Genomic DNA, 24,567 nt, shown 5'->3' with positions numbered 1-24,567 from the left:
GCGTCGGGGCAGGCACCAGCTGGAGGTTGCTCTGACCCAGGGAACGGGCTCGAGTGAACCTCTGCTCCCACCAGCCAAAGGAGAGGCACATCTCCCCTCCCAAATGCAGGCTAGAAATTCTCTTCAGGATGTCAATTCGAGCTGGAGGCAGCTCCAAAACTGTCAGAGGGTTAAGCGCAAGGTAGGCAGCCATCCTAGAAAGAGAGGTGCTTTGACTCTTCCTTGGGAACCTCTACACTTGCCCCTACCTCCACCTCCAAGGCTGTGTCGAACACATTAATCAAATTTCCTCTGCTGGTCAGTTATTCCCCTGTGGTTTCCACTTCTGCAATTTCAAAAATCTGGACATGATTATGTTATTGCTCATTAGGGAAGGAAGCTGTCCCAAGAAGACCCACACCCTCAGAAAAGCTGAGAGTTACGGTTGAGTAGAGCCCTGCAGTCCTTGAAGCTAAACTGCTCCCTCCAGAGTCAACAGTTCACGAGCGGGGAACAAACCCAGGTGCACAACCCATGGCATGGCTGCAAGTGAAGCTGTGACTTTGAGAAATGCTTTGCCTTTATCTGCCCCAAAGGAGTGCACGATCACACTGCTACGGAGGAGCTGTGGCTGATGTCCTGTAGCGTAAGAGAAAGCACAATGAACTTATGCATATAGATTATGACAATCGGTAAAAATTAGGCAGATCCTTAGAGGAAGGATATCAACAAGTGTTTCTGTGAGCTGTGGAACTGCTGAAATCAGTTTTCCTCTGGCTTTGTCTCAAAGGTGGGTAACTGGGGGGGGCTCTACTCTCCAACAAGGGTTACACCCATGCCGCAGCCCTTCCCTCTGGGAGGCAGTCACAGAGGCTTCCTTCCTGGTTCTGTGAAACAGGCAGCCAAACCTGGAGAAACTCAGCATCCCTGAGACTTTGCTGCCTCTTTCCCCCGCTAAATTTGCGTGAGTGTGACCATGAGGAAGCTCCTGCAGCACTTTGGCTGTGGAGGCAGCGAGGAAGCCCGGACTTCCCTGTTCCACCGTCCCCGAGGGTTATTCTACACTGTCCTCCAAGTGAGGGGAGCGGGTGGCTGCAGCGTGCTGCATCGCTTGCGGAGACACAGCTGGCGTGTGGCAAAGCTTCTGAGGGTGCCGAGACGATAGAAAGGACTGATGCAGGTGTACCTATCCCGCCAGCTCAACCGCCAGCTGGCTGCAGGGCACCGCAGCTCGGCGAGACCCCCATAGCCACTGGCCTTGTGCTGCTTGAGCAGGCGGAAGCTGCCCTCTCGCTGCTAAGGGCCATCTCCATCAAACATATGTGGTTCAGCATGCAACAGGTCAAGGGACAAAACAGCAGCCTGGATGTACACCTCTACCCAGCTCAGCAAACAGTGACAACTCTTGAAGTTTCAGGCCTAAACCTCCCTTGAACAAAACTGGACAAGTTGTTGCTCTGCGGGATTTGTAGTGAGCAACCAACCACGCTCTAGTTGTGGTCTTTGTTGGGCTTGAATTCAGAGCCTCAACAAGATGAGCACAGCATACTCAGACCCCTGCAGAAGGTAAGCGATGCAGAGGCCCATGTGCAACGGTTCTTGAAAGGGACTGGCTGCCTGAGGCAACCCCTGCAGCACAGCAGAGCGCTTCACAGTGCGAGGGGGCAAAAGCGGGTCTTGCCATCAACCCAGAGGCCTTTAAGAAAGCAGGATTTTGCGGCACGAGGAGGAACATTTGAGGAAGAGAAATAGACTGCGCCCCAGCCGCTGCGAGCGGGAGAGTGCTGGTTGCAGCCAGCTGGCCCTGCTGAGCTGGTAGAGCCAACGCTGGCGCTGCTCCATCTGCAACGCTCGCAGGTCAAAAACGTGGACTCCCAGTTGTTTATGGCACGGAGGATCCAGCATCACGCAGGCTGGGAGGACGAGGCACTGATCACTGGCCCACTGGACTTCACTCTTCCCTACGGGTTTCCAAAGCTGCCTCCTTCGCCTTGCGGCTGCAAGAGATCAGGAAGATGACAGGTCCAGTCAGACACCCTGCCAGTCAATGGCAGATGGAGGGCACGGCCCTTAACTTTGGAGAACAACTTAACCAGAAAAAGGGAGGTGACTCACCATGCAAGCAATGAACTGAAGCTGTGTCAGCAACGGGGAGGTGTGTATCCATCCAGCTGCAGCGACAGCATAGACAGTCCTAGCGCCTTATCTACATTTGCACAAGAGAAGCCAGCACCAGGTTAGCAAAACAGGAGCTGAACACTCTAATATCGCCCAGCTAAAGTCTGGATCCAGTTCCACTGAGCAGCCATTTGTGTGATTTGAAAACAGAGTCAGAAGCGGCCTACGACACCAGAGCACAGCCAACGAGTCAAGCCACAACCCTCCCAGCTGCTCATGCAGGGGCTCTGCAACCCAAAGCGGTGCTTGGGGAGAGTGATAGCAAGGCGGGTCTGGAAACACCCAATGGGGTACTTGAAACGGCAGGAAAACTTTTAAGTTTGCTGCCACAAGCAGTCTTGTGCCATCAGCTGGTTACAAAACATCTCCCAAGGAAGCAGGTATCCGTCTCACATTTACAGAAAAGACTGTGTATGGAAAACCCAGAAAAAAAGGCACAACTCGCAAGCACCACACTCTTCTCATACTGCAGCACCACGGCAAGAGAGGACAGCCTTCCTTTTCCAGGAGTTAAGGCTCCTCCAGCTTCATTATGAACTACCAGCCCCGTGAGACATCACCCATAACTTTCCCATCATCAAGCCCTCCAGGCGTGATAAAGAGCTCCTGCTACTTGATGCAATCAAGCATACCATTTTCCTTTCAGGTCCTCAGTCACATGGTTTAAAGTAGCTGGAAGGTTCAAAACCAGCAGCCGGCATTGCTCAGCTCCTCGAGGTCCCTCAGTTACATTTTCCTGCTACTGAGCACCTTTGTTAGTAAGTTTAAGGTCTTTAAGGGAGTTGTAAAATCGTGATTTACGGTATTTAATGCTAAGTTCACTTTTGGAAATCAAGTGGAGAAGGCCTGTGCACGCACCTTTTCCCTACTCTCATCTCTTTTAAAAAAGAAGTACTCAGCCTGATAATGTTTACTAAATTCTGGGACTTTTGGCTTGCAAGAGTGGATTTATTTGTAATGGAGGGAGAAAGAAGCTGATGACCAGGCAAAGGGTAACCTCTAGTGGCCACAGGCTTTCTTTGCAGCAAACCCTCACCATCGCAGTGTGGAGAGCTGGCATGAAAATAATCTGTGCATTGTTTCTGCAAGCTCAGCAATCCCTCTTTTCCACATTGCATCGCCTTAGACCACAGCTTTGCTCTCGGAAACACCCGTGTACAGCAGCACAGGAGGCCCCCGCGTTGTGTATGAGCCGTATTTGTTGGTGTGGTTTTTTTTTTCCCCCCTCCTGCCTGCCAGGAGTTTCACTCAAACCCCAAGAATTTAGTGGAATTTCACTGGAAACTCAAACAGCTTTTTTTTACTTCATTGGTCATTGCCTGCGGGGAGTTTCCAAAGGCATTTTGCACAGAGGATCTTGATATCCTCCAACTATACCAATAAGTTCCTGTAGTTCCCACAAGTCTTACATTTAAGTTGCAGGCACTGGCAAGGACTAGGTTTAAGTACCAGGAATATTTGTTTAAACCAGTGCTGCTAACTAGAAACACTCCTTTCAACCATGGCAAAAGACATCTGTGCCGTTATCAGGGACACGGGCAGGGAAGAGATCCAGGTTAAAACCAAGCCATCAAGAGGAACAAAAATACTCGTTTTAAACGGGCAGCTCCCCGACCGAGCTGCCTGCCTGCTGCCAGCAGTCATGTCTGTGCTGGCACAAGGAAGGCACAGCCTCTAGCAAGAGCAGCGCTGCCTTACAGCGGCTGCAGGACTGTAGCTGAGTCGATGTCGGCATTTACACGCAGAGGATGCAACGGCACCGTTGGCCTGATCTACAAGTGTTGGTGGCCAGAAGACACTCTAAGCTCCATTTTAAACCCAGGTTGGCCTGGGCCAAAACACGGTCTCTGGCCCCGCCAAAGGGAAGAAGGCTCATTTCAGAATTTGCCCATCTAAGGTTTTTTACAGTCAGTTTGGCACCCGATCTCGGTGGAAGCCTTGAGATCTCCCCTAAAATAGTCAGGAACCGTGTGATCGCTTCATTGTAGTGAAGAGTTCATGTGAGAGAACACATGCTCCAGGGTTTATTTCTCAGTTTCAGCATGCCATTTGCTATGAGGTCTACAGGAAGGAAAATAACTGAATGAAGGACTAAGTCAAGTTGCCTCCACAGTCAAACACCTTTTAATACAATCCAAGATTCTGCACAGTGACAAAAATACCATCAATGTAGGGCAGCAATTCCAATGATAGGGTAGAAAACCAATTCACACCGGCAGCACACCACCACTCATCTGAAGAAAATCATCACCCCAAGTAATACGCACACTCATCTCAACTATGAATAGTCTGAAATTCATGACAGAGAGCTGGCAGAAAGGCTTCTCAATGTTAACAGTTGGGTGCCCAAGCCTCCGATCTGCCCAACAATCGGACTCCGGGTGTCAGCCGCAGGAGCCGAGCTCTTCCAGCGCCATGGCTGCAGGTGAGCTCTTTGTCCCCACTGGCCGCGGTGTCCACGTCGCTATGGCCACTGTGTGGTCAGCGGAGCTCACCCCCCATCTAGGAGGAGGACGGATTTCCAAGGACAAAGCACACAATTTCAATGCACACACACGAACAGCAGTTGATAGATCTGCGAGTGCCACCCCTCCGTGGCTAAACACGGATCTCTACTGGCATGAAGTTTAACTCTTTAAAGAGCAGTACTGCCTGCCCCCCCAATTTGTCTTCACTTACCGCAGCACAGAGGAAATGGGAGTTTTTCCCTTCCCTTTGTTAACTGGCCTCCATTAACAGGAGGCCGATTAATGTGCTTCATCAGAAAAGGGAGCACGTCAAAGTGCATGATCTGTAGGAATGACAGCTTCGGGTGCAGCGATGAAGTCCGCCCAGCCTGGCTAACAGCTGGAAACAGTTCCTGTGGCCTGGAAACAGCTTAGATGCCATTTACAATAAATTCAGGTTTCTGATGTCAGGAGTTTCTAGCCTTTTCTGCCTTCAAGAGAATATTACAAAGCAAAAACGGCTTCTCAGGAAAGCAAATACGCTCCTGAAGAACTGTGGTAGCTGACGCCCAGCCTTCAGCTCTCCAGCTCCACACCGAACAGCTAACCAAGCGACGCTGGCACCCTCGCTGTCATTGCTGCCAGCAGGACTACAAACTACACCAACACTTGTTCCGAGTTATTACAGCTGGGGTACTTCAGATAATTTTAACTTTCTGATAAGGCGCCCATTGTAGTCATTCCCTTAAAAACCAGTCTGTGGCCTCCACCTCAAGAGTTCTGCATGTAACACAAACTGTTGGCTTAATTACCTGAACTTTGATATACACTTGGGCAGCAACAACCATTAACTACCCCGACAAAAAAATGCCTCTTCCCTACTGGAAAGAAGACCAAGTCACAATGCTAAGGTGTCTCACAACCTAACGAGAATTACACATGATGATTTACACATGAAGAGGAACATTAATTTTTACTGAACAAAAGGGTTGTGTGAAGATGACACAGCACTGTGTGATTACTCTTGCTAGATTATTGCAGCCTCTTGCTTATTCAGGCTACTCAAATTTAAAACATACATACCAGACCTGCAGGATCTCTGCAGCAGGGTAGTGCTGTACCAAACTAAAACCATCCCTGCGACATGTGCCTCAAGATTGATATGAATACGAATAGCCAGCAGGAGGAGGACCACCTGTTAACCCTTTTATCCCCTGCTGTGATGTGCAAACTCATACAGGTCATTGCTCAAATTGCTCCGGGCACCCCGTGTGCCGCAAGCACACCCACGCCAGTTGCAAATGCATAGACGTAGAGCAGCTGTTAGACACTGCCAGCCACCCAGCACCACGTCTTACGTTAAGAATGAACATTTACCTTCAGTCCCACGTGAAAGACTGGCTGGCTATCTCGATAAGCTACCAAAAAGCGGTCTCTTGTGGACCTTCGCTGCCGGGGGGTCAGAAGTTGTACTCATCTGACACAAAGGAAGCTGAGCTGAGGCCTGCGATTGACTTTTGAAAAGACACTCGAGACTCGGATGCTTAAGCCTCACTGATTCTCAGTACTGCTCCTTGGATTCTTACACTAATATCCTGTGATGAATTTCTGAGCAACTATGAGTCATTTCTGATTTCAAACACCCAAATCCCTGTGCATTAAGAACAGAGCAGGGAAAGGAACAGTGTTTCCTGGATATGGCTTAAGACATGGTATAGTACTCAGGTTTCGCTGACATAGTTGCATCCAGCAGGGATGGGGAGTGAGAAAATCACATCACCACTGCCAGCTGCAGGAAAGATTTTGCAGATAAAGCCTATTAACTTTGAGTGCAACACTAAAGTCCCACAAATTCTGCCAACACACAGCTTGAGGGAATTTCTGACAAGTTAACAAGCTGAAAATTAATGCTATCGTGTGTTTTTTTTTTTTTCCAAGGGCACCTCAAACAAGCTTGAAAGAGAGGAGATAGGGACAAAACTGAAATCCCACCCACACTTAAGAGAACCTACTAAATGGGATTTTTTTTTTTTTTTGAGTGATTTGTTTTGTCTGAGGAAGCTTGTGGGATACTAGCAAGTGCAAAGTGATACAGCTAGCTTTGAAAAAATAATAGAAGGCAGCATCAGCCAGTAGTTGTAAAAAGTCAGATATGACTGTTACAAGTTTCTCTTCATCAAAATACATAAGTATAACTGAATTAGACCTTCCCTTCTAGTTCAATGAAACTTACGGTAAACCTATGAGAAGACAGCTGGACAGAACTCACTGAGTGGGAAGTGGGAAAGAAAGAGAGGCCCAGTGCTGACTCTCAAACAGGGTGAAATAATCTAATTGCAAATATAAATGGTGCAAAAGACATCTTAAACTGTTATATACGCAGTCTAATATTTCAAAGTTATTTTGACAAAAATTCAAAATGGCACCTTAAGAAGCAAATCACATTTTTGCCAAGTTTGCTCATGTACTTTGCAAGAGGCAACACTTTACTAAGACACAAGGTATTTACATTGACGTGAAGCTAAACAAGCCAACATTACCAACAAGACTCATCTGTGATCTCTGAATATTAACATGACCCTGTCCAGCCTAGCTGAGATTTTATTACTATAAATTTTTAATTTTTCCTTTTAATGAACTTCAAGTTTAAGTAATAATAACATTTCCCCCATTCTAAAGCGATTTTTTAGATTGAACTGTTGAAAAAACCAGCAATTCCTCTTTCCCCTCCTTTTACTTGTTGTGGTAAATCTTCTTACTAGCAAATTACCCACTGAAGCTTTGAGAGCATCCTGTCGTATGCTCTGGGCTATCCATTGACGTTTATTGTACTTGTGCTTCATGTGGGAGAAGTTCTATAGCAGTTTTAGATAAAGACACTCGGCAATTGCCTCCAGACATCACACGCCGCAAGGCATGCTTGCAGAGAACTGTATGAATTCTCAGGAATGAGCAAAGCCTCTTTGCAACACCCAAACCCTACCAGAACGCTGCTGGCAAAAAAGCGTTACCTTCCTTTTTCAGGATCTCATTACTGGGATACTCGTGATATGGAGAAACAGTGTAGCCTGGAGTTCTCCTGGGAAACTCGTCCGCTCCCAGAATAGTATTACACAGAAGATTTCCCTCCCACCTCCCTTCGTTTACTTGTGGGGAGAGCAATACGCTTCTGTATCACAATGTCTAATTCCCTCAACATGTAGGGATATCAGCACAGTTATTCTCAGATTTAAAGCTCCATTTCAGCTTCCAGGAAAGATGAAGAAAGGGAAGTTTCCGAGCGCTGCATATATGCTCTGGCTTTCAGCTGCCTGAAACGTGAGTCAGTTTGAAGTCATTATACTGATATGGAATAGGAATGTAAACAAAATCAAGCCTTTGAGATATCGTTGTCCAGTCTGGATGCCTTCCTCAGAGGCAGGCTCCTCAAACAGATGCAACTGGAATGTGTCAAGCATTCAGGTACAAGGAGAAGGATAATTAGCAATCATGGTTCTTGGGTTAATTGAGGGCTTTCATAACTTACGAAATAGTACTGATAATTACTCATGATTTGTCTGCACAATGTCTGCTTGTAGTAGGGCAATGATTTTATGAACTACTGTTCTACGTCAAATCTGAGGTCATCAATGTTCCCTGTGAGCAGACATTTGATATTACTGGCTCAAGCCAGACACTGGTGCCAGTGGCACACAGCTCTACAGTATACCTCAGCCAGCTCTGTGCCTCTGAGGAACTGCATCAAACTGCAAGCCTATCCTGTGATATGGACTTGTATCCACTTAGGATGGTTTGAAATCCATTACATTTTCATTTTTACCTAATAACAGGACCTGAATCTAGATCTCTAGAGGCAAAGAGCTAAGGAGTTAATCAGATACATTACTTCACTTTGACCTGTCTTAACTAAAATAAGAGTAAACAACTAGGCCCTGCATTCAAGTGCAGCACTTAGTAAATACTAAAAAACACTGAGGCCAGCAGAAATTATGTTCTAACTTGGCTCCTGCATTAGAATTTGCCTTGGGAATCCTAGGACAATTGACTAGTCGATTAATGATAGTCACATCAACCATTCATGGTGTCCCTGAAGCCCCACACCTCCAAGACGGAGATCTGGAAGCTTTCAGAGCACAAAGGCTGATTATTGAACGTATTGCAGTGGCTGGTTCTTCCGTGGTTCAGATCTGCATCGAGGTAAAGAGCCTGGCCATCACCACCTCCTGTGAAGAGACAAGGACAAGTGTAAGGGTGTCTCTGCATTTCTTAGCATGGGAAACTGCTATTTAAGAAAAAAAGAAAAAGAACGAACAAAAAAAAAGAAAAAGAACAAAAAAAAGAAAAAGAACAAAAAAAAGACAAAAAAAGAAAAAAAAAGGACTTAAATACTTCTCTAATGGGAACAACTGGAAGCCCTAAGTGATGTTTGCTTGCTGTCTTCAGGTGTAACAGAGCATGATCAAATGCATAGCTTTAAATGACACTATCAGAACTGGATGATTTTTTTTTTTTTAAATTAAAAAAAAACAAAAACAGTAATGCAAGTCAGGAAGAACAAGAAGCCTGACTCAAATGCCAGCATTTAAGATTTGTTTTTCAGTGCTGGAGAATCTTGGAAGCTACCAACTGCATATTTTCCCTCCAGGAAAGAAAAAACAAAGAATTCTATTAGCAGTCAAAAATCAAAGCTGAGAGAAGAACAAGATCAATAAGTAACAGCACTGGCTTGGTCTTCTAAATCATTATAAAACACGTCAGAGTTAAAAGTATTTTGATTATCTGTGGGTCTATGTCAAAATTCACAGAGCTTACAGTCAGAATGCAGTGAAGTGAGACAGAAATGTGTTAGGAAAACAAAAAGGAAGATTCCCCTATTGCTTACAGGGCAACTGTCTAAGAATAGCGACTGAAAACATCTGAAGAATCAAAAGGGTGGAAATTCTGGTCTACAGCTGGAATTGTGTACAACATTAATTTCTATATGTCTACTGCCCAAGCTTGTATTTCTCTTCTTACTACCCATAGTGTAATACACGGTAAATATAAGTGACTCTCTTACCTAAGGCTGATAGGAAGAGCTGGTGGGATATATGCTCAACAGTAAAGGTCTCTGAAATATTTGTGATACATCATTAACAGTGATTTCTAATTCACTGACGCACGCACTGAAGCTCTCGCCAGCCTAGCTGATACTAGAGCAGCCCAACTCACGGTCGATTAGAGTGCATGCTGCTAAGTGGGAAATCAGCCAACACTTGGTGTTACAGAGGAAATCACCAGGCTAGTTGCTCTCCTAACAAGTGTCAGGTAAAGCTTTTTGGGAAAAGGACAACTACAATTTTATACCTGTTCCTTGTAAATCCCCCTTTAGGTGACAACTTTACTAAGCAGGCGTTTGCCAAAGTCAGCAGCACCACAGTTCCAATAACGTTCCAAGAGAATGAACAGGTTTTATAGTTTACCCCATGTTTCAAAAGCCTCAGTGCAAAGTAGGTTCCTCTTCAAGAACTATTTCTCATCATGAATTAGGCAGTATGAAGGTAAGGCTGTGCTTAAAGCTATGAGTTACTATCTTACTCTAAAATGCTTGATATTCAAGTTTTCCTACAGAAAATTTTTGTTGGGTAATAATATCAGGTTTTGACCACTTTTATCTCTAACTGTAGCGATACTGAAATACATATATGGTAAGTATAGGTGACTCTTATCTAAGGTGGATAGGAAGAGCTGGTAGGATCTATGCTCAAATTCTCACACTGACTTACCTATAATGATGCATTCGCTGCTGCCAGCCATGAACATGGAGGCTGTTTTGGAAGGCAGGTTGAAGTGCCGAGCCGATAAGAAGGGAGAAAGGCGATCTGCGGGGTCTGATGGGACACTGCCAGAAGAGAGGGTGCTGGAAGCTGGTGAGGCATGAATTTCTGGCTCTGAACCAGTTGCGGCCAGTTCTGGGTGTTTTATGATCACCCACTCATAGCGTTCCACTTCTGGCTGCAGCTGCATAGGGGCAGAGAAGAGCAAAGCTTTAGTTAGTGCAGATGCGCTACGCAGAGAGCTCTGCACAGCGAAGAACATTCAAGCCCCTCAGACTCCACCCGCACGATTAGCGGTGAAGATCGGATCAAACTGTCTTTTAGGCCAGATGTTATTTTCTTTCTTTATACCTTTGCTTTTTAGGTGACTGAAGAAATGATGCAGCATTTTCTGAGTTACCTTATTACATCTTTTAAAAAAATATTCCGTGCAAGGGGAGAAAAAGGGTTACCACAAAACTGAAAAGTAAAGTTTTCTCCTCCACAGTAAGAGTTCAGTAGACTTTATAAACTAGGAGGGCATACAGTCCAGCCTCTTCAAGTGGAAGGGAAGTAAGAGTTACTCGCACCAGTACAGCAGTTCTGCCTTGCTACTGGGTAGCGACAATAAAATTTTACTCACCCTAAATACAAAGCACTCCCCAGTTCCAAAGAAACTCAGCTTGTTCCCTCCTCGCCTGCGCTCGCTCCAGTCAGTTGACAGATAAGCACCACAGACCTAGAACAAACAGCACTGTCAGGAGGCTTTCCATTAAAGAAGAAAGTGTATTAAACCAATCGATACCAATGCTTCAGAGTCCAGAACTGAAGATTTTATTTTAGTTTGATTTTCAAAATCTCTGTATCAGTGGATTAAGGCAGCACAAGTACTTATATCTAAAGACAGATTTAAACTGCTTTAATCCACTGGTGCATACCCTTAAATCCTAAGAGTTTCATAAGTTATTTCACAACTCTGAGGCCTTAAAGGAGAAATGTTCCAACATAACCCCAGGTACCAAAACACAAATCACTCCAAACTTGTAAAGCCTGGCTTCCGCTTGCTCATTTTAGCATCCAAAGTAACAGTATTGTCACAATTTACAGTATGAGCAGTTCTGCCTGAACATGTTCTGGTCATAAACAGTAGCCTTGGTGGCTCTCTCCATTTCAAACTGTGGGTTAAAATCAACTTAGCTAAGACAATGCTGAACTAGCTCAGATATTTAAAGCAGCCTATTCAAACGGCATGGGGTTCACTAGTTTCCAAAAAAGAAAAACATGGCCTTAGAGGGCTGAGCTTTTCTGTGGAGTCTTTTGTTTGTACTAGAAGAATTTCTCGCTACCAACAATAAGCATCACTGCCAAGTGGACACAGACCAAACAATGAAGCTCTAAGAATGGGATGAAAGCAATCCTGCATTTTTTTTTCCAGAAACTATGGCTAAACAGAATTGTTCTAAGGTACATTTGCTGTTTAGCCTCCACCAGCATTACAAGCAGAGCTCCTAGGACAAAATTACTGAAGAGCAGTTTTTTATATAGATAAATCATGTGCATAAACAAAAAGATGGCCCAGAACTCCATTTGATCTGATATGCCTGAAGTACATGAGAGCCAGAAAATCAGAAGGCACATTTTCTTCTTTCTAAAAGGTAGCTACAGACATATGAATAAAGCATGAATGCAATCCTTTGCAAAAAAACAGAGCCCACAACCACCAAACAAAAAACCCCATACTTTTCTCCTACTTTTTTGTTTGGACTACCTTTTTTTTTTTTGAGGGGTAAGAAACAAACCATACTATAAAAACCAGCATCACTTACAAAGCTACTTTTGACATGCGCCAGTATGAGAAGCAAAATAATTAATAAATATTTTCCCTCTTCCCTTTAGATACCACGGACATTCTGTAAGCCGTTGGTTTGTCAATGCAGGCCTGGGATGGCCAGAAACCATACACAGAACTATGAAACAGCCTGGAGCTTTAGCATTAGGTAGACGCAAATAAGAGTAGAAATGGGCTTGTTTCATGGACAGTCATCCTGCAGGAACGGGAACATAAGCAGAAACGTAAGCCCGCAGGCTGCAATAATAACGTTATACACAGAATATCTAGAAGTCACGCACAGTGGCGCAGACAACCAACGCTCGTTACAGGAACCACCTGTGTGCCCTCCTTCGGAGGTGCTGGGAAGCTTTCTTGTTTTATGCTTTTTTTTTTTAAGCAAGCATGGGATGAAGCTGGTGTTTCTGTTTTTACATGATGTTGTCCAATATTGTCATACACAGCAGAGCAGAGAACCAACACCCATTAGATAAGGCACCTGTGTGCACTCCTCCTCAGGTTCTCAGAGCTTTCTTGTTTTATTTTTTTTTCAAACAAGAATGAGATGAAGCTAAAGCTTTTTTTTCCACACTATGTAGTCCGATATTATTCATACCATTTAAATTCTGCTACTTTCTCTCCTCATATCCTGGAGAAAGTGAAAATACTTTCTATGAATCATGAGTTTCTTAACAATTCCCCAGCCTCTTCCTCTGATTCTGCAATTAAGAGCATTTGTCCAAGAGCTCAATGAGTTACTCCAGTCCATCATCCCACGTTACTTACAAGAGAAAGAATAGCTGACCAAGACATAGTTTACAAGATCTACCCAAGAACGCATAGTCCCATAATCAACAAATGGAACCACTTAAAGCATGTATTGTTACAAAAACCCCAACCAAACCCCCAAGCAATTTCAGGTCCCTTGCTTCTTCATTTTGTTATAAACAGCTGTATGTTGCAATACACCATTATGTAACTGCCTCACACCTAATTTAATCAGTTGCCTTTCACCTCACTCACCTCTTTTGCTGTGGTCTTGATGAGGAGAAGAGTTGGTTCGTGTCCCTCGCTGTGAGAATAGAACCTGAAGTGCAGAGTACACAAAAATGAGCACTCAACTGCCACCAACTGCAGTTCTTTTCCTCCTTAACGTCAGGCACTACCTCCTCCTCCAACTGATGGCATGGCAAAAAAGACATCTGGACACTAAGCATATTCCTGCAAATGCCTTCTATAGTCCATTGTAAATAACAGAGTTGAGTGCGAACAAATATTATCAAGCATTTCTTCTCTACTCAGTTCTCTGTACAGTTGTTTATGCCTCTGCAGAATAACTAGAGGACTACCTATCACAACAGTGGCATTTTACAGCATTTTGAATTAAGACAACCTAAAGGAAGTCATGTCCTGAGGACTGATGGCTGTGTCCGAAGAGCTTTCGGTTTTCACAGAAAGTAATTATGATGCCTTCTCTTTGCTTGCTTTTCCTCATAGGCACATGGGGCTGGGACAGCAGACCACTCTCCACCTCAGTACCTCAAGTGCAGATGTCGAAGTCATTATTAGGAGCTGTAGGACTACAGTCTTCTGCGTCAAGTGCAAGGAGAACTCATAGCTAATTTATCCCACTTTAAAAATAAGAACAATCAGATTCATAGGTAGAGGAATCTCTAGCTTCCAGTTCTCTTATTCGTTGGATCAGTTTGAATGTGGTTATCTATCAAAAGAGCCTGCAGAGCAGCCACTGAGTTAAACCATTCATACCCAGTAAGGAATGAACCAGGCTCAGACCAGCATATTCTGTGAACTGATGCAAGTTTGACTTTTCCAGTTGGTCTTGGACAGTTTAAAATGGCTTGCCATGTTCTGGCGTATGAAGTATCCTGGTCAAATGCTGTAGCCAATAGGAATTTGTCACATTTAGATCCCATTCCTAATAATATTCTTCAGATCAAGTTCTGACTAGGCATGGCCTTTTTGTCAATCCAGTGAACAGTTCACCAGTTGTTCTTTTTGCCCTACAGTAAAGAAGAGCAGGGAAGGTTTTCCTTACCTGCTCAGACTACAGCCATGTTCCAAGGTGGTGAAAAGCAAGAGGGGCTGGCAAAGTGCAAATCGCTCTGGAATCCACGACCAGATATCTCGCATCTCTTTCACACTGACAATTTCAGACTTGAAGTTCTCAGCATGAACTGCTAAGTGCACATTCTGTCTGAGAAATACAATACAAAACATTGAGAAACAATAATTTAACAACAAAACAAGTTTCAGATTACTGGACAGTAACATGCAAAGACAGCTGAACACTAAAAGACCCTAGTAGATATGCTATTGTTCAAAGCTCCAGCCATGGGATTAGAAGGCCATGACTTAGTGAAGATAATAAACTACTGCAGTTTAACATAATCCTCAAGAGGTAGTGATCTGGACTTACTGAAATACCTGGAGCAATTCCTCTGTATGGCAGCTGTGGCCTGCACCTTTATATATATAGGACACAACTGTGAGCCAGCTAAGATGACCATGACCTTAAACAGATCAAGTTATATTTGCTGTTTGAGACAGCCTCGCTGGCACTAGTATTTAAGCATAGAGAACAGAATACCTAAAGAAACAGCCAGGATCTGAAAGGAAGAGGTAGTACTTTTTCCCCCTCTGAGGTCCTGCCTGTACCATGGAATTAGAGAATTCCCAAACCCCTCAGAAATCTTAGAGGAATCAGTATTACCAGGCTAAGCAATTTTAATCCAAGGCAAATATTTGAAGCTTTTGGAAAGTTCCACCTCCTGGAAACATGTCATTACCAATGACTTCCACTTCATTAAGAACCAAAGAAGTTCCTAGGTTCATGGTTACAGACGGAGCCTGAAAACATGAAGGAATGCTAGACACTCACACCGGAAAGCAAACCCCCATACCCTCCAGAGGGGTCTGATACAATTACAAGAATTGATTCATGGCTTTTAAACACTGCAAGGTAATAATAATAATCATCATCATCATCTTAACCAGCCTTCATTTCTCAGATTAAACAAGCACACAGACTCAGAGCCTGGGGATTAAACAAGTGTTATTGCATCCGTGGCCGACGTTAAAGACTTAAAATGCAAGGGTGACAGCCAAGTACATGGTGGAAGTGACATGGGAACTTACACAAGATACTAAATTACTGGGTAGCCATTAGTTAAATGAAGCTTTAGGCAGTTTTGCTCTGCATGCAAGGGTTCAGCTGCAAGGATTTGCCAATTTCTGCTGTTTTGTTTTGGGGTTTTTTTGGTTGTTTTTTTACAATTACACATTTCTTTCCTCTTAGTTTCATGGAACATAAAGAGGACCTCAATACTGCACATCTGCATGTATCCGAATAGCTTAGCTCACTCCCTAAAACACACAAGCTGTAAGTTTTTTATTATTTTTCTTGCTTGTAGTACTAAGAAATCAGCAGCATTTGCACTGTACTTTAGAGTGGTGCTTGCTTGGAGACATTGGGGAATGCTTTCTGAAATTAACTGTAGCTGCCTTAATGTCAGCATTTCTAATGAAGTGACTCCTTAGGTCACTTAAAAAAATAATAATAAAATTACCGCTTCCTCTAGCAAAACGAACCAAATCACTATTTGCATTGCTACCCTGCACTATTTAATTAGCAAGGAACTTACACGGATACCTATTTAAGAAAGCTGCAACTATTAATGGGTTTTAAAACTTACAGTATCACTGATTAGGACATTATTTGTGCTTTTAAACACAGCAAGCTGAGGCACAGGAGAGATCAGCTGAAGCGAAGTATGAGCCAAGACTTGAACCCACATCTTCAGAATCTTACTTTAGGTCTCAGCCCTCCGGGTCCTGTCCGGTCTGCAGCTAAAGACTGGTGGCACTACGGAACAGAGCTGAGAAACAAAGCCCTGGTTTCGGTTCATCAGAAACTAGATTTTTCTCCCATTCAAGGAACTGAAAAATATTCAGGGCAGTCAACTAGTTTATTACAGTGAATTTCTGGAGGAAAAGTAATGATGATAAATAGCCTAAGATTTCGCAGCAAACATCAAAACAGTTTTAAACTTACTAAACCTCAAACAAGCAAGCCTCATAATTATTTATATGCTTGGTCTGTACATTTTTCACACTTATGTGATCTGTTTGGGCAACTAAAGTACTTGTTCCTAAAAGGCTCTCAACCTCAGTGTACCTTTTCTTTTGCCCCTGTTCCTTCTCCTGGCTACTATGAACTGCTGATTTAAGGACTTTCCTACCCAGACCCCACTCGAAGCCCATGTTCAGCAGTATTCATAGTAACACATCACTTTCAGTACAGTCTTCCTACAACTTTTCCACGTAGGTAGAATATCACCTTTACAAGCAGATCTTTCTGATTTACTAGAAAGCATTTACTATTGTATTGGCCATTTAAAACTATTCCAGGCATGCCGTTCCTGCCCCTTGAATATCATGGCGAATCATTGTATATTTAATGTCACCATTCAGTTTTAGTAAAACCTAGACCGTAGCTTGACTGAAGGATTTCAAATAAAATGACCTGCTCTTTCCCAGTCATAAATCACAGCTGCAGGTTCCTAAGACTGAGACCTGATCCTGTGCTGAGACCAGTGTCGATACACAGCCTGCACCTACATCAAACCAAACTCTGTGCTGCTTAACAAGTATACAATGGTTTTTTTTTTTTTTTTTTTTGGGGGGGGGGGTGGCTCAGAAAATTGCAGCTAGAATTACAAGTATCTAACCTGTATTCCTCAATTCTTCATGTTGGCTTATTGGGATCAGCATGACAACTGTCTATTGATTGCTGATGTTGGAAAGACATGTTCAATTGTTATTATCCAAAGGAAATTAGATTTAGAAAAGTAGCACAATTTAAATGTTTAATAAAGCAGCTTATTTGCTATTTTGATAGGACCATTGTTTTTACAGCTATATCATTAATGCAATGTGCTTCAGAGACCTCAGAGTTCCTGAAGATAAAGCCAACGTTGACAACATGTGGTAGCAGCTGTCACAGCATATATGCTCTGTACGTATTCCAGGACAACAAATACCACGCTCCAAGGTATGACTCACTGGATAACATCTTCCTGCTCTACTTTGCTTTGGGTCAAATCTTACAGGGTCTGCATTATCTTTAAAATCCCTTATATTTTCAGTTAGGGCATACATGCGTGGTAGAAGTGGTATGTTGTTTCTCAGTCATAAATGGCAAGATAAGCCACATGTGGTATATAAGCCTGAAGCCTAATCCTGTGTTGAGATCAGTGTCAACAGACACCCTGCATCTACCTAAGTCCCCACAAACCCAAATTATGTGCTTCCTAGCAGAAATCAAGGCTTTCTGCTGCTTTCAGAACATTGTAACTACAGTAAAATAATACACGGACTTTGAAGATTTGCTTGGCTGGAATGAACAGCCTGCTGATTTATTAGAGGTAAAATCCTCAACACACAAGATATGATATGAAACATGCTTTGACAAGTCTCTTGAGGTATTCTTTCAAACATGAAAACATGAGGAAATTAATTCCAATTTTGGTTTTATAAATTAGTACAAATGTTAGTCTGCATCACTCACTAAAGTTAACTCAGGGCACCTGCAACAAGGCCAGAAGATTCTCAAAGGCATTAATTTAAACCCATACATCTGTGGTACTTAATACTCGCAGGGCAATCTTTCTCCTTTCCAAGTTCTCTGCTTATCAGGTATCACAATCCACTGGGTTTTGTTCTTTAAGATTTGCTTTTCAGGCAAAGACTTGATGAATGACTTCATTAACCATTAATGCTATATGGCTGAGTAACTCTGACCTCCTTGACACAGGAAAATAGTCTGTCTTCTTGCCTCTAAAAACCCCCTATCTACTTAAAAATAAATTTAATCTAGTATGAATAGAGACAAGTCACTTTTAAGAGTGTGCCAAGTTGGATTCAGTCCAACATCTTTCCAATTAACTGCGGAAAGCTTGCAAAGAAGAAAATAAAAGTTGAGTATGTCTCACATGTATTGCAACAGCATATATCAGGTTTGGATGTGGGACAGTACCTAACAGTTCTGAAGACATGTTACTTGAGATGTTTTTAAAAAAAAAACACTTCTTCCAGCGTAGAAAGGACTTACATCCCACCATTAACATTACACTTTTCCATTCTGGAAAACGCAGGCTTGTATCGCTGTATGGAAGCGCTGTGTTGACTAGCTGGGCCCGTGATCCTTTACCTTACAACTTTGCAGGTGCTTTGAACTAACTTTGCAAGAGTGTATTCAGGAGATGTTACGCAGCAATCGGATGCTCTAATTGCTGCCCTGCTTCTCCTGCCCCAGCACGAGCAATAATGACAGCCTCTGAAAAAATAACCGGCCATAGACAGAAGAAACAAGCAAAGTGCAAAGATTCAAGTGTTTTAACCTACCTTTTGGGAGATGCAACACTGCAAACAGGAGGGGTGCAGTGGGTATGGAATTGACAGAAGGAAAATGTATAAGGAGAAAGACAAAAAAAGATAGAAAAGATCAGTGATTTCCTACATCCACGACAAAGTGAATGAAAGGAGCCTGGAGAGAAACAAAGTAAGGTTTGATTCAAATCACCAAGCATGAGAAAAAACAAACAAACAGACAGGTTAAAATATTTCCTATTTCTATTTTTTTTCCCCTTTTTGCTACCTGCTTGTAGTTATCCGATTGGAAAATAATTCATCATCTCCTTGCACAGGCCATACACATCTGGACAAGAGGACTCACTCGCATCCTATCGAGCACTGGAGAAAAACTCACTTCTCCAGCACCCACAACTGCCTACACTGAGCCAAGTTCACAGCAGTACTGTGGTGCCAGGGGACACTGAGAAGTTTCAGCAGGTTTAGAAAAGTAGCTGAGAGAGGATAAAAGTTTTTCACTAGTAACTCTGCCCGGTAAGGCAATAACTACTGGCATTGTTTGGGTACGAATTTACTGTATTTTGCTTTGAAGGCATCACTGTTGTTCTGAGCAAGAATACCTCTACAACATTTAACACAGCAGGAGCTTCTGGTTTTTTGGCGGTTGGTTTTTTTATTTTTTTTTTTTAAGCTCTCATTCTGTTGCTGAAGAATATACTCAGAAAGGATATTAGAACTCTTCTGAACTTCAGTACAGGAAGAAAAGCTACACACTGGAAGAGCTAATACTTCTGGTTGCGAGTTCCAGATACAATGGTCTGAACTTTACCCGACGTGACATTCCAGTGGCTGAAGGCCTTGAAATATCTGAGACTGACAGAGCGGTCTCTTCCAAGATATGAGCAAGATAAAACACAAGCTAGTTGTAAACCAAATTTTCTAAGTGAGTCTAAAAATAAACGGTTGGAAAAGACTGGAGGGAACTTTACATGTATTTGGGCACATGAATGACGTTCAGCTAACATTTACTTTATTTTATAGGCTGAAATCTACTTAAGTATATTTTTCAACACCATGGAATGATATCTGTTTGCAACTACCGTGACTAACTCAGCAACACAATTGGCTGCAAGATCCCAATACATCGGTGGCTGGTACCTTTTGACTTTTTAAAGATTTTGAGAAAATGTAAGACTGTCCCTCTAGAATACCGAGTTCTAGATCTCACACTTACTGACCCCAGTAGACTTCTAGAAGTCATCCTCCTTTCAGAGGTCAGGACAGCTGATAAAACTGTTCAACACTTAAACTTAGATTTCAAAAGTGATTGGCAGAAGTTTTCTGCAGTCACAGAAGGCCTTAGGAGAAACAGAACATGTCTACACCACCAGTATTTACCTGCACATACATTTGCACTTGGCAAGATGCTAATTTTGTTTAGATTAATATATCGCTGTCTTTCCTATACACATGGAGAGGTCTTTCAGCTAAGCTTTTTATTATTGTGGCTTTTACTATCACATTGGAGCAGGATTTCACTTACTAGTTTTACAGCTGGCTTTTCCTCCCCTCATTTCTGAAAAGAAATTGTGATTATGCAATCATCATTTGGATCAGTATCCTCACTCTTCTCTTCCATGGTTCTTTTAAAATCATTATTTCTAATAGTACATGGACCTGGCACAAAATAGGTCAACTCCTACCTATGATTACTATACTCTTGACTTTCAGGAGGCTTGCAGTCAAACTAATTTTATAAGTAACCTCTAATTAAGACTTATTTCTTCCTTGCTCTGTTAAAATAACTCCTGAGTTAAGCAAAAGGTTCCCAGCTGGGACAGTGTTTGCCTACTTACACTAAAGAAACTGCTGAATTCACAGTACTGGGCAGCATGAAATCGACATTTTATACAAATAATCTCATATTTAAGAATTAATTTTTAGATTTGTTTGGGTACTTTCTTCCAAGTAATTTATCAGTGTTTTTTCCGCTTTGTTAAAATGCCTTTTAGTTCAAAAACAGCTTGTGAAAGACACTGTTGAGATACAATACTTGCAATTAATATGTACCTGTGAAAAGTAATTATAAATTCATCACTGAGAAACTGCTTCGTTCCTCTTGTATCATAACATTCAGTTATGCTTCTTGTTACAATCCCAGCAATACTTAATTTTGGGGCTGCTGACTTTTTCTGCAGAGAAAAAAAATCAGCAGAGATACCAGCATGTACCAGCAGAGCTCTTCTTCCCCACCAGTAGCCACTCAGGGCCGACTGACTGCTCATCACGCTGGGAAAACTCACGAGATCACTCGGGCTACCTGTAGTGAGAGCCCTACCTTTTCTGTTTGACCGTGATGCCCTTCTGCTGCAAAGCCTTCTCATTGGCCATCTGCAGAAGCTGGATCTCCTTCCGCGAGAAGAGGCGGATAGCAAAGGCTTTTTCCAAAAGCCTCTCTGGAGACACCGACTTGGCAATGTCTCTCACAAAAGCTCGAATGTCCTGCTGTATGCTGTCAGACTCCATGGGCTGCCCAGCTCTGACTTTGTGAAAAAATTTCAGAAGAGCCAGCGCAACGCGATAGAGAACTTTGTAGCCCTCCACCAGAAACACATCAAAGACCCGAGCAATGTACACCATAGGCAGTTCTCCAAAGAGCCACCGTTGCCAGTCGGAGTATACCTCCAACACATCCTCGGACACTGCCACCATCAGCTTATGCGCCGCCTGACAGTACTTGTTAACCAGGTCACCAAAGGTCATGCAGGAGGACTCAAAAGCTAAGAACGTCTGATCAATGAGCCGCTTAGACGGGTCATTGCAAGCAAGGATGCGACAAACCTGTTCAAAGCACTCTGCCTCATCTCTGCTGTAGTGGAGGAGCAAAGCTATCACAGAAGGCAGTGCTGGGCAAAATGATATGTCTGGGAACTGATTCGCAATGCACAATATAATCTTCCTGACTGCCCCGATGCCTTCTGCATTCAAGCAGTACGTGGGGACCAGGCTGTTATCCACAAACTCTGGTAGTGGAAGGGAGCTACTGTTACGTTTTCCAACAATCTTCACAATAATGTCCCGGTACACATTTGCATCTGGGGTCACTGTGCGGCACGGGATATTGCTAATTAGTCTGTGGTACACTTTGGCTCTCAGAGAGTGGTTCTTGGCCCAGTAGCCCTGCCGGGCCAGCTGCTTGAGCTCCTGGAACTCTGTGCAGGTTAGCTCCTTCGCACCCTGGCTCTGGACAGTAACATCCATTTTGTCCCAATCCACAAAGCGGTTGTATTCATCCATGGCTCCAGGAGAAGCATATCAGATAAATCATGAGAATGGAGACTTATTTGGTCATTAAATGACTTGCAGCTTTTCCTGCAAAAGGAAAAGTAAAAAAATAGAGGCTTGAGCAACAGGTAATCTCCCCGTTTTCTTTAGGAACACACACATACATTCAACTTGTTCCTGCAATACCAAAACCATTTTCTAAAGCAAAGAAAGTTAAAGGTACACGCCTTCTTATTTTTAAGCCAAACTTTACTTCCATTCTGTCAATAACTCATACTGAAGTAATTTATCAATGGCCAGCCAAGAGGTTGATTCCGAGGACATCTCCACAGGAAGTTAATTTCCCTAACTGAAGGTCCAAGCTGAGGCATGGACCTTTATGTTAACTTCTCACTTAGAGAACAGAAGGCTCCCGTTTCAAAAATATCCATTGCAAAGTCTGTTCCATTTGCAATCTCTCTTCCTAATTCTCTGGGGATGTAACTGTTATTTATACTACAAGGATGCAGTCTCATGAGCAGCTTACACTGTTCTAAGACTGCGTGGCCAGTGACAAGAGATGCTAACCTCCTGCTAGCCACAGCCATGTGTTCTTAGTCATTTCTTCGTGCTGGTACTAGCACTCGTGTGGCCACACAGTCACTGAGATTAGCTTGTTAATCTGGTACAATTTTTCTTTCCCATTGGGTAAGCAAGATGCACAGCTGTATAGTCAGCCAGATCAACTTTAGTCCCAGAACAAAGATGAGTGCAAGACAGAACCACCCCTTCTGATTGCAGTACAGGCTCGCGTCAGCTTAAAACAGCTCCATGAAATTGCTTCTTAATTCTCTCGAGTACTGCACTGGACTTCTGGTCCTGACCTTGCACACGCTTCTATGATCAAATCACCCTCTAGAGGGCCTGCTATCACCAACATTAGAAGATTTTAAAAACACACACCACTGCAATAGCATCAGGAGCTGAAAGATTGTGTTCTGGCCTCTAGTTCCTCAAACCACATACTTACATGATCTACCAGTTGGCTCCAGCTTTAAAGTACACCTGTGTCCCAGCAGACAGCATGACTGCAACCACTAATGGCCATACCTGAATCAGCTTTTATTAAGACAGTGCAAAAGTAGAAGGGGAGATACAGTAAAATGCACTAATAACAGCAGGCAACAGGTTTGCCCAGTGCTAGAACATCTCTGCCGGCGTGTCCGCAGTGCCAGATTAAAGCTAGGAAGCACATGGCCGTTGATGCTGCACACTCTGCAAAGGCAGATAATCCCTATAAAACGCAACAGGCCTATAGAACTGTTTTGTGCAATTAAGACATTATGCAGCAAGGTTAAATCAACAAAAACAGTTACTGAAATGCTTCCAAAGAACGCTTAGTCATTCCTGTGTCAGACTGGAGAATGCATGGAACTTGACATTTATCAGCATGGTCTTTCGTACAACAGGTGCATTAAAATGATTTGACACTCATAAGGTAGATACACCATTAAGACAGACAACTCATCCTCCCTACTTCACTACTGGAAAGTAAAACAAACATTTTGCCTCAAGTAGACAGAAGTTCATAAACATAAAATTAGCATTAGCTCGGACAGCCATACTTTTAATTCAGACAGTTTTAGATTCTGACTAAATATTAATCTGGGTATTTTGGAATCACATACTGAAACTCCAAAATTTAACTCCTCTTTTAAAAGGTTGGCAGCAACACACAGGAGCCTTTCAGAGAAGGCTTTTGAATGGCTCTTCTCTACCAAATATTTACTTTTTAAATAAAAATAAGGTTCTTTTTGAGTCATCTTTGTACAATATAAGTGCAGTACAGAAATGCTCACCGTTTCTTTTTGTTGTATTCTTCCACATTTGAAACTAATTTGCAGACTATAATTAAAGGAGACAACACATTGCCCCGACTTCAGTTCTGAAAGCGAGATATCTTACAATGTTCGGAAATGATGCCTCTCAGCACGAGCTGAGAGCATGTCTTCAGGATATGCAAGACAGTAATGGTAGGATACCAGTCCACCGCAGAGTCAATGTCAGCTCCGTGGAAGTTAACATTTTTCTGTCATTCTCCACCTGGGAATCATAGGAAAACTCATTATCTTTAATTCAAATCCTAGAATAAGATCCTTGTGGAGAAGAGAAATTTAATCCTAGTTAGCATTGACCAAAGCACGGAGAGATGAACCATTCTGTTCATTGTCACTTCAGTTTAGAAACTATTACTATCTTGTGCTTGCTGGAGTCTCCACTATGCAACGGCTTCCTCCTTCTGCCATCATCCCCTGGGAGCTGCTTACATTTATATTAGGGAGGGTTAAGTAAAATGTCCATCATATGAGACAACTTCTAAGATACTTAGAGTTACATCTCAGCTGTCCTTCTTCCTGTAAACTTTCTTCTCCCTCCTCCTTACTCTTTCCTGTCTTATTTTCTATCATTCAGAGGCACGGGCGTATTTAGAGGTTGCATCAAACAGCCATTTTTCCCTCCGGAAGTTATTGCCCATTCCAGAAACTAATTAATTTGATGAGTATGTGCTCCTCAGCAAGCTCACCGAAGTCCGTGGCTAGAGGATGGAAGTCAGACTGCCAGAACTTTTGATTTGAGCTTATAGTCTTATACATACTTTGGCTGGGATAAATCTGCTGGGTCTGCA

At 43.0% G+C, this 24,567-nt stretch overlaps 1 protein-coding gene across 1 annotated transcript; it reads right to left on the bottom strand.

Moving 5' to 3' along the window:
* Window positions 1-4,261: 4,261 nt before the first annotated feature.
* On the bottom strand, window positions 4,262-23,819 carry TBC1D24 (TBC1 domain family, member 24). The gene is made up of 8 exons (XM_009324234.1): window positions 23,741-23,819; window positions 20,956-21,989; window positions 18,651-18,668; window positions 14,284-14,442; window positions 13,251-13,314; window positions 11,043-11,138; window positions 10,370-10,604; window positions 4,262-8,827 (listed from the first exon to the last, which is right to left on the bottom strand). The coding sequence occupies exons 2-8, from the start codon at window positions 21,912-21,914 to the stop codon at window positions 8,673-8,675; spliced, it is 1,686 nt and encodes a 561-aa protein (XP_009322509.1). The 5' UTR covers window positions 21,915-21,989; window positions 23,741-23,819; the 3' UTR covers window positions 4,262-8,672.
* Window positions 23,820-24,567: the final 748 nt, after the last annotated feature.

Source organism: Pygoscelis adeliae, unplaced genomic scaffold (genome assembly GCF_000699105.1).
Source record: "Pygoscelis adeliae isolate BGI_AS28 unplaced genomic scaffold, ASM69910v1 Scaffold505, whole genome shotgun sequence".
Classification (NCBI taxonomy): domain Eukaryota; kingdom Metazoa; phylum Chordata; class Aves; order Sphenisciformes; family Spheniscidae; genus Pygoscelis; species Pygoscelis adeliae.
The sequence above is the reverse complement of the archived record's forward strand: the minus strand, read 5'-3'. Positions and strand labels throughout refer to the sequence as shown.

Excerpts from the sequence above, each read along its gene's own strand:
- TBC1D24 (XM_009324234.1), bottom strand. The coding sequence starts at position 21,914 with ATGGATGAATACAACCGCTTTGTGGATTGGGACAAAATGGATGTTACT. Across the intron at positions 10,605-11,042 it reads GGGAGTGCTTTGTATTTAGG|CTGCAGCCAGAAGTGGAACG; the intron begins GTGAGTAAAATT and ends GCCCCTATGCAG. Across the intron at positions 8,828-10,369 it reads CAGCGAATGCATCATTATAG|GAGGTGGTGATGGCCAGGCT; the intron begins GTAAGTCAGTGT and ends GTCTCTTCACAG.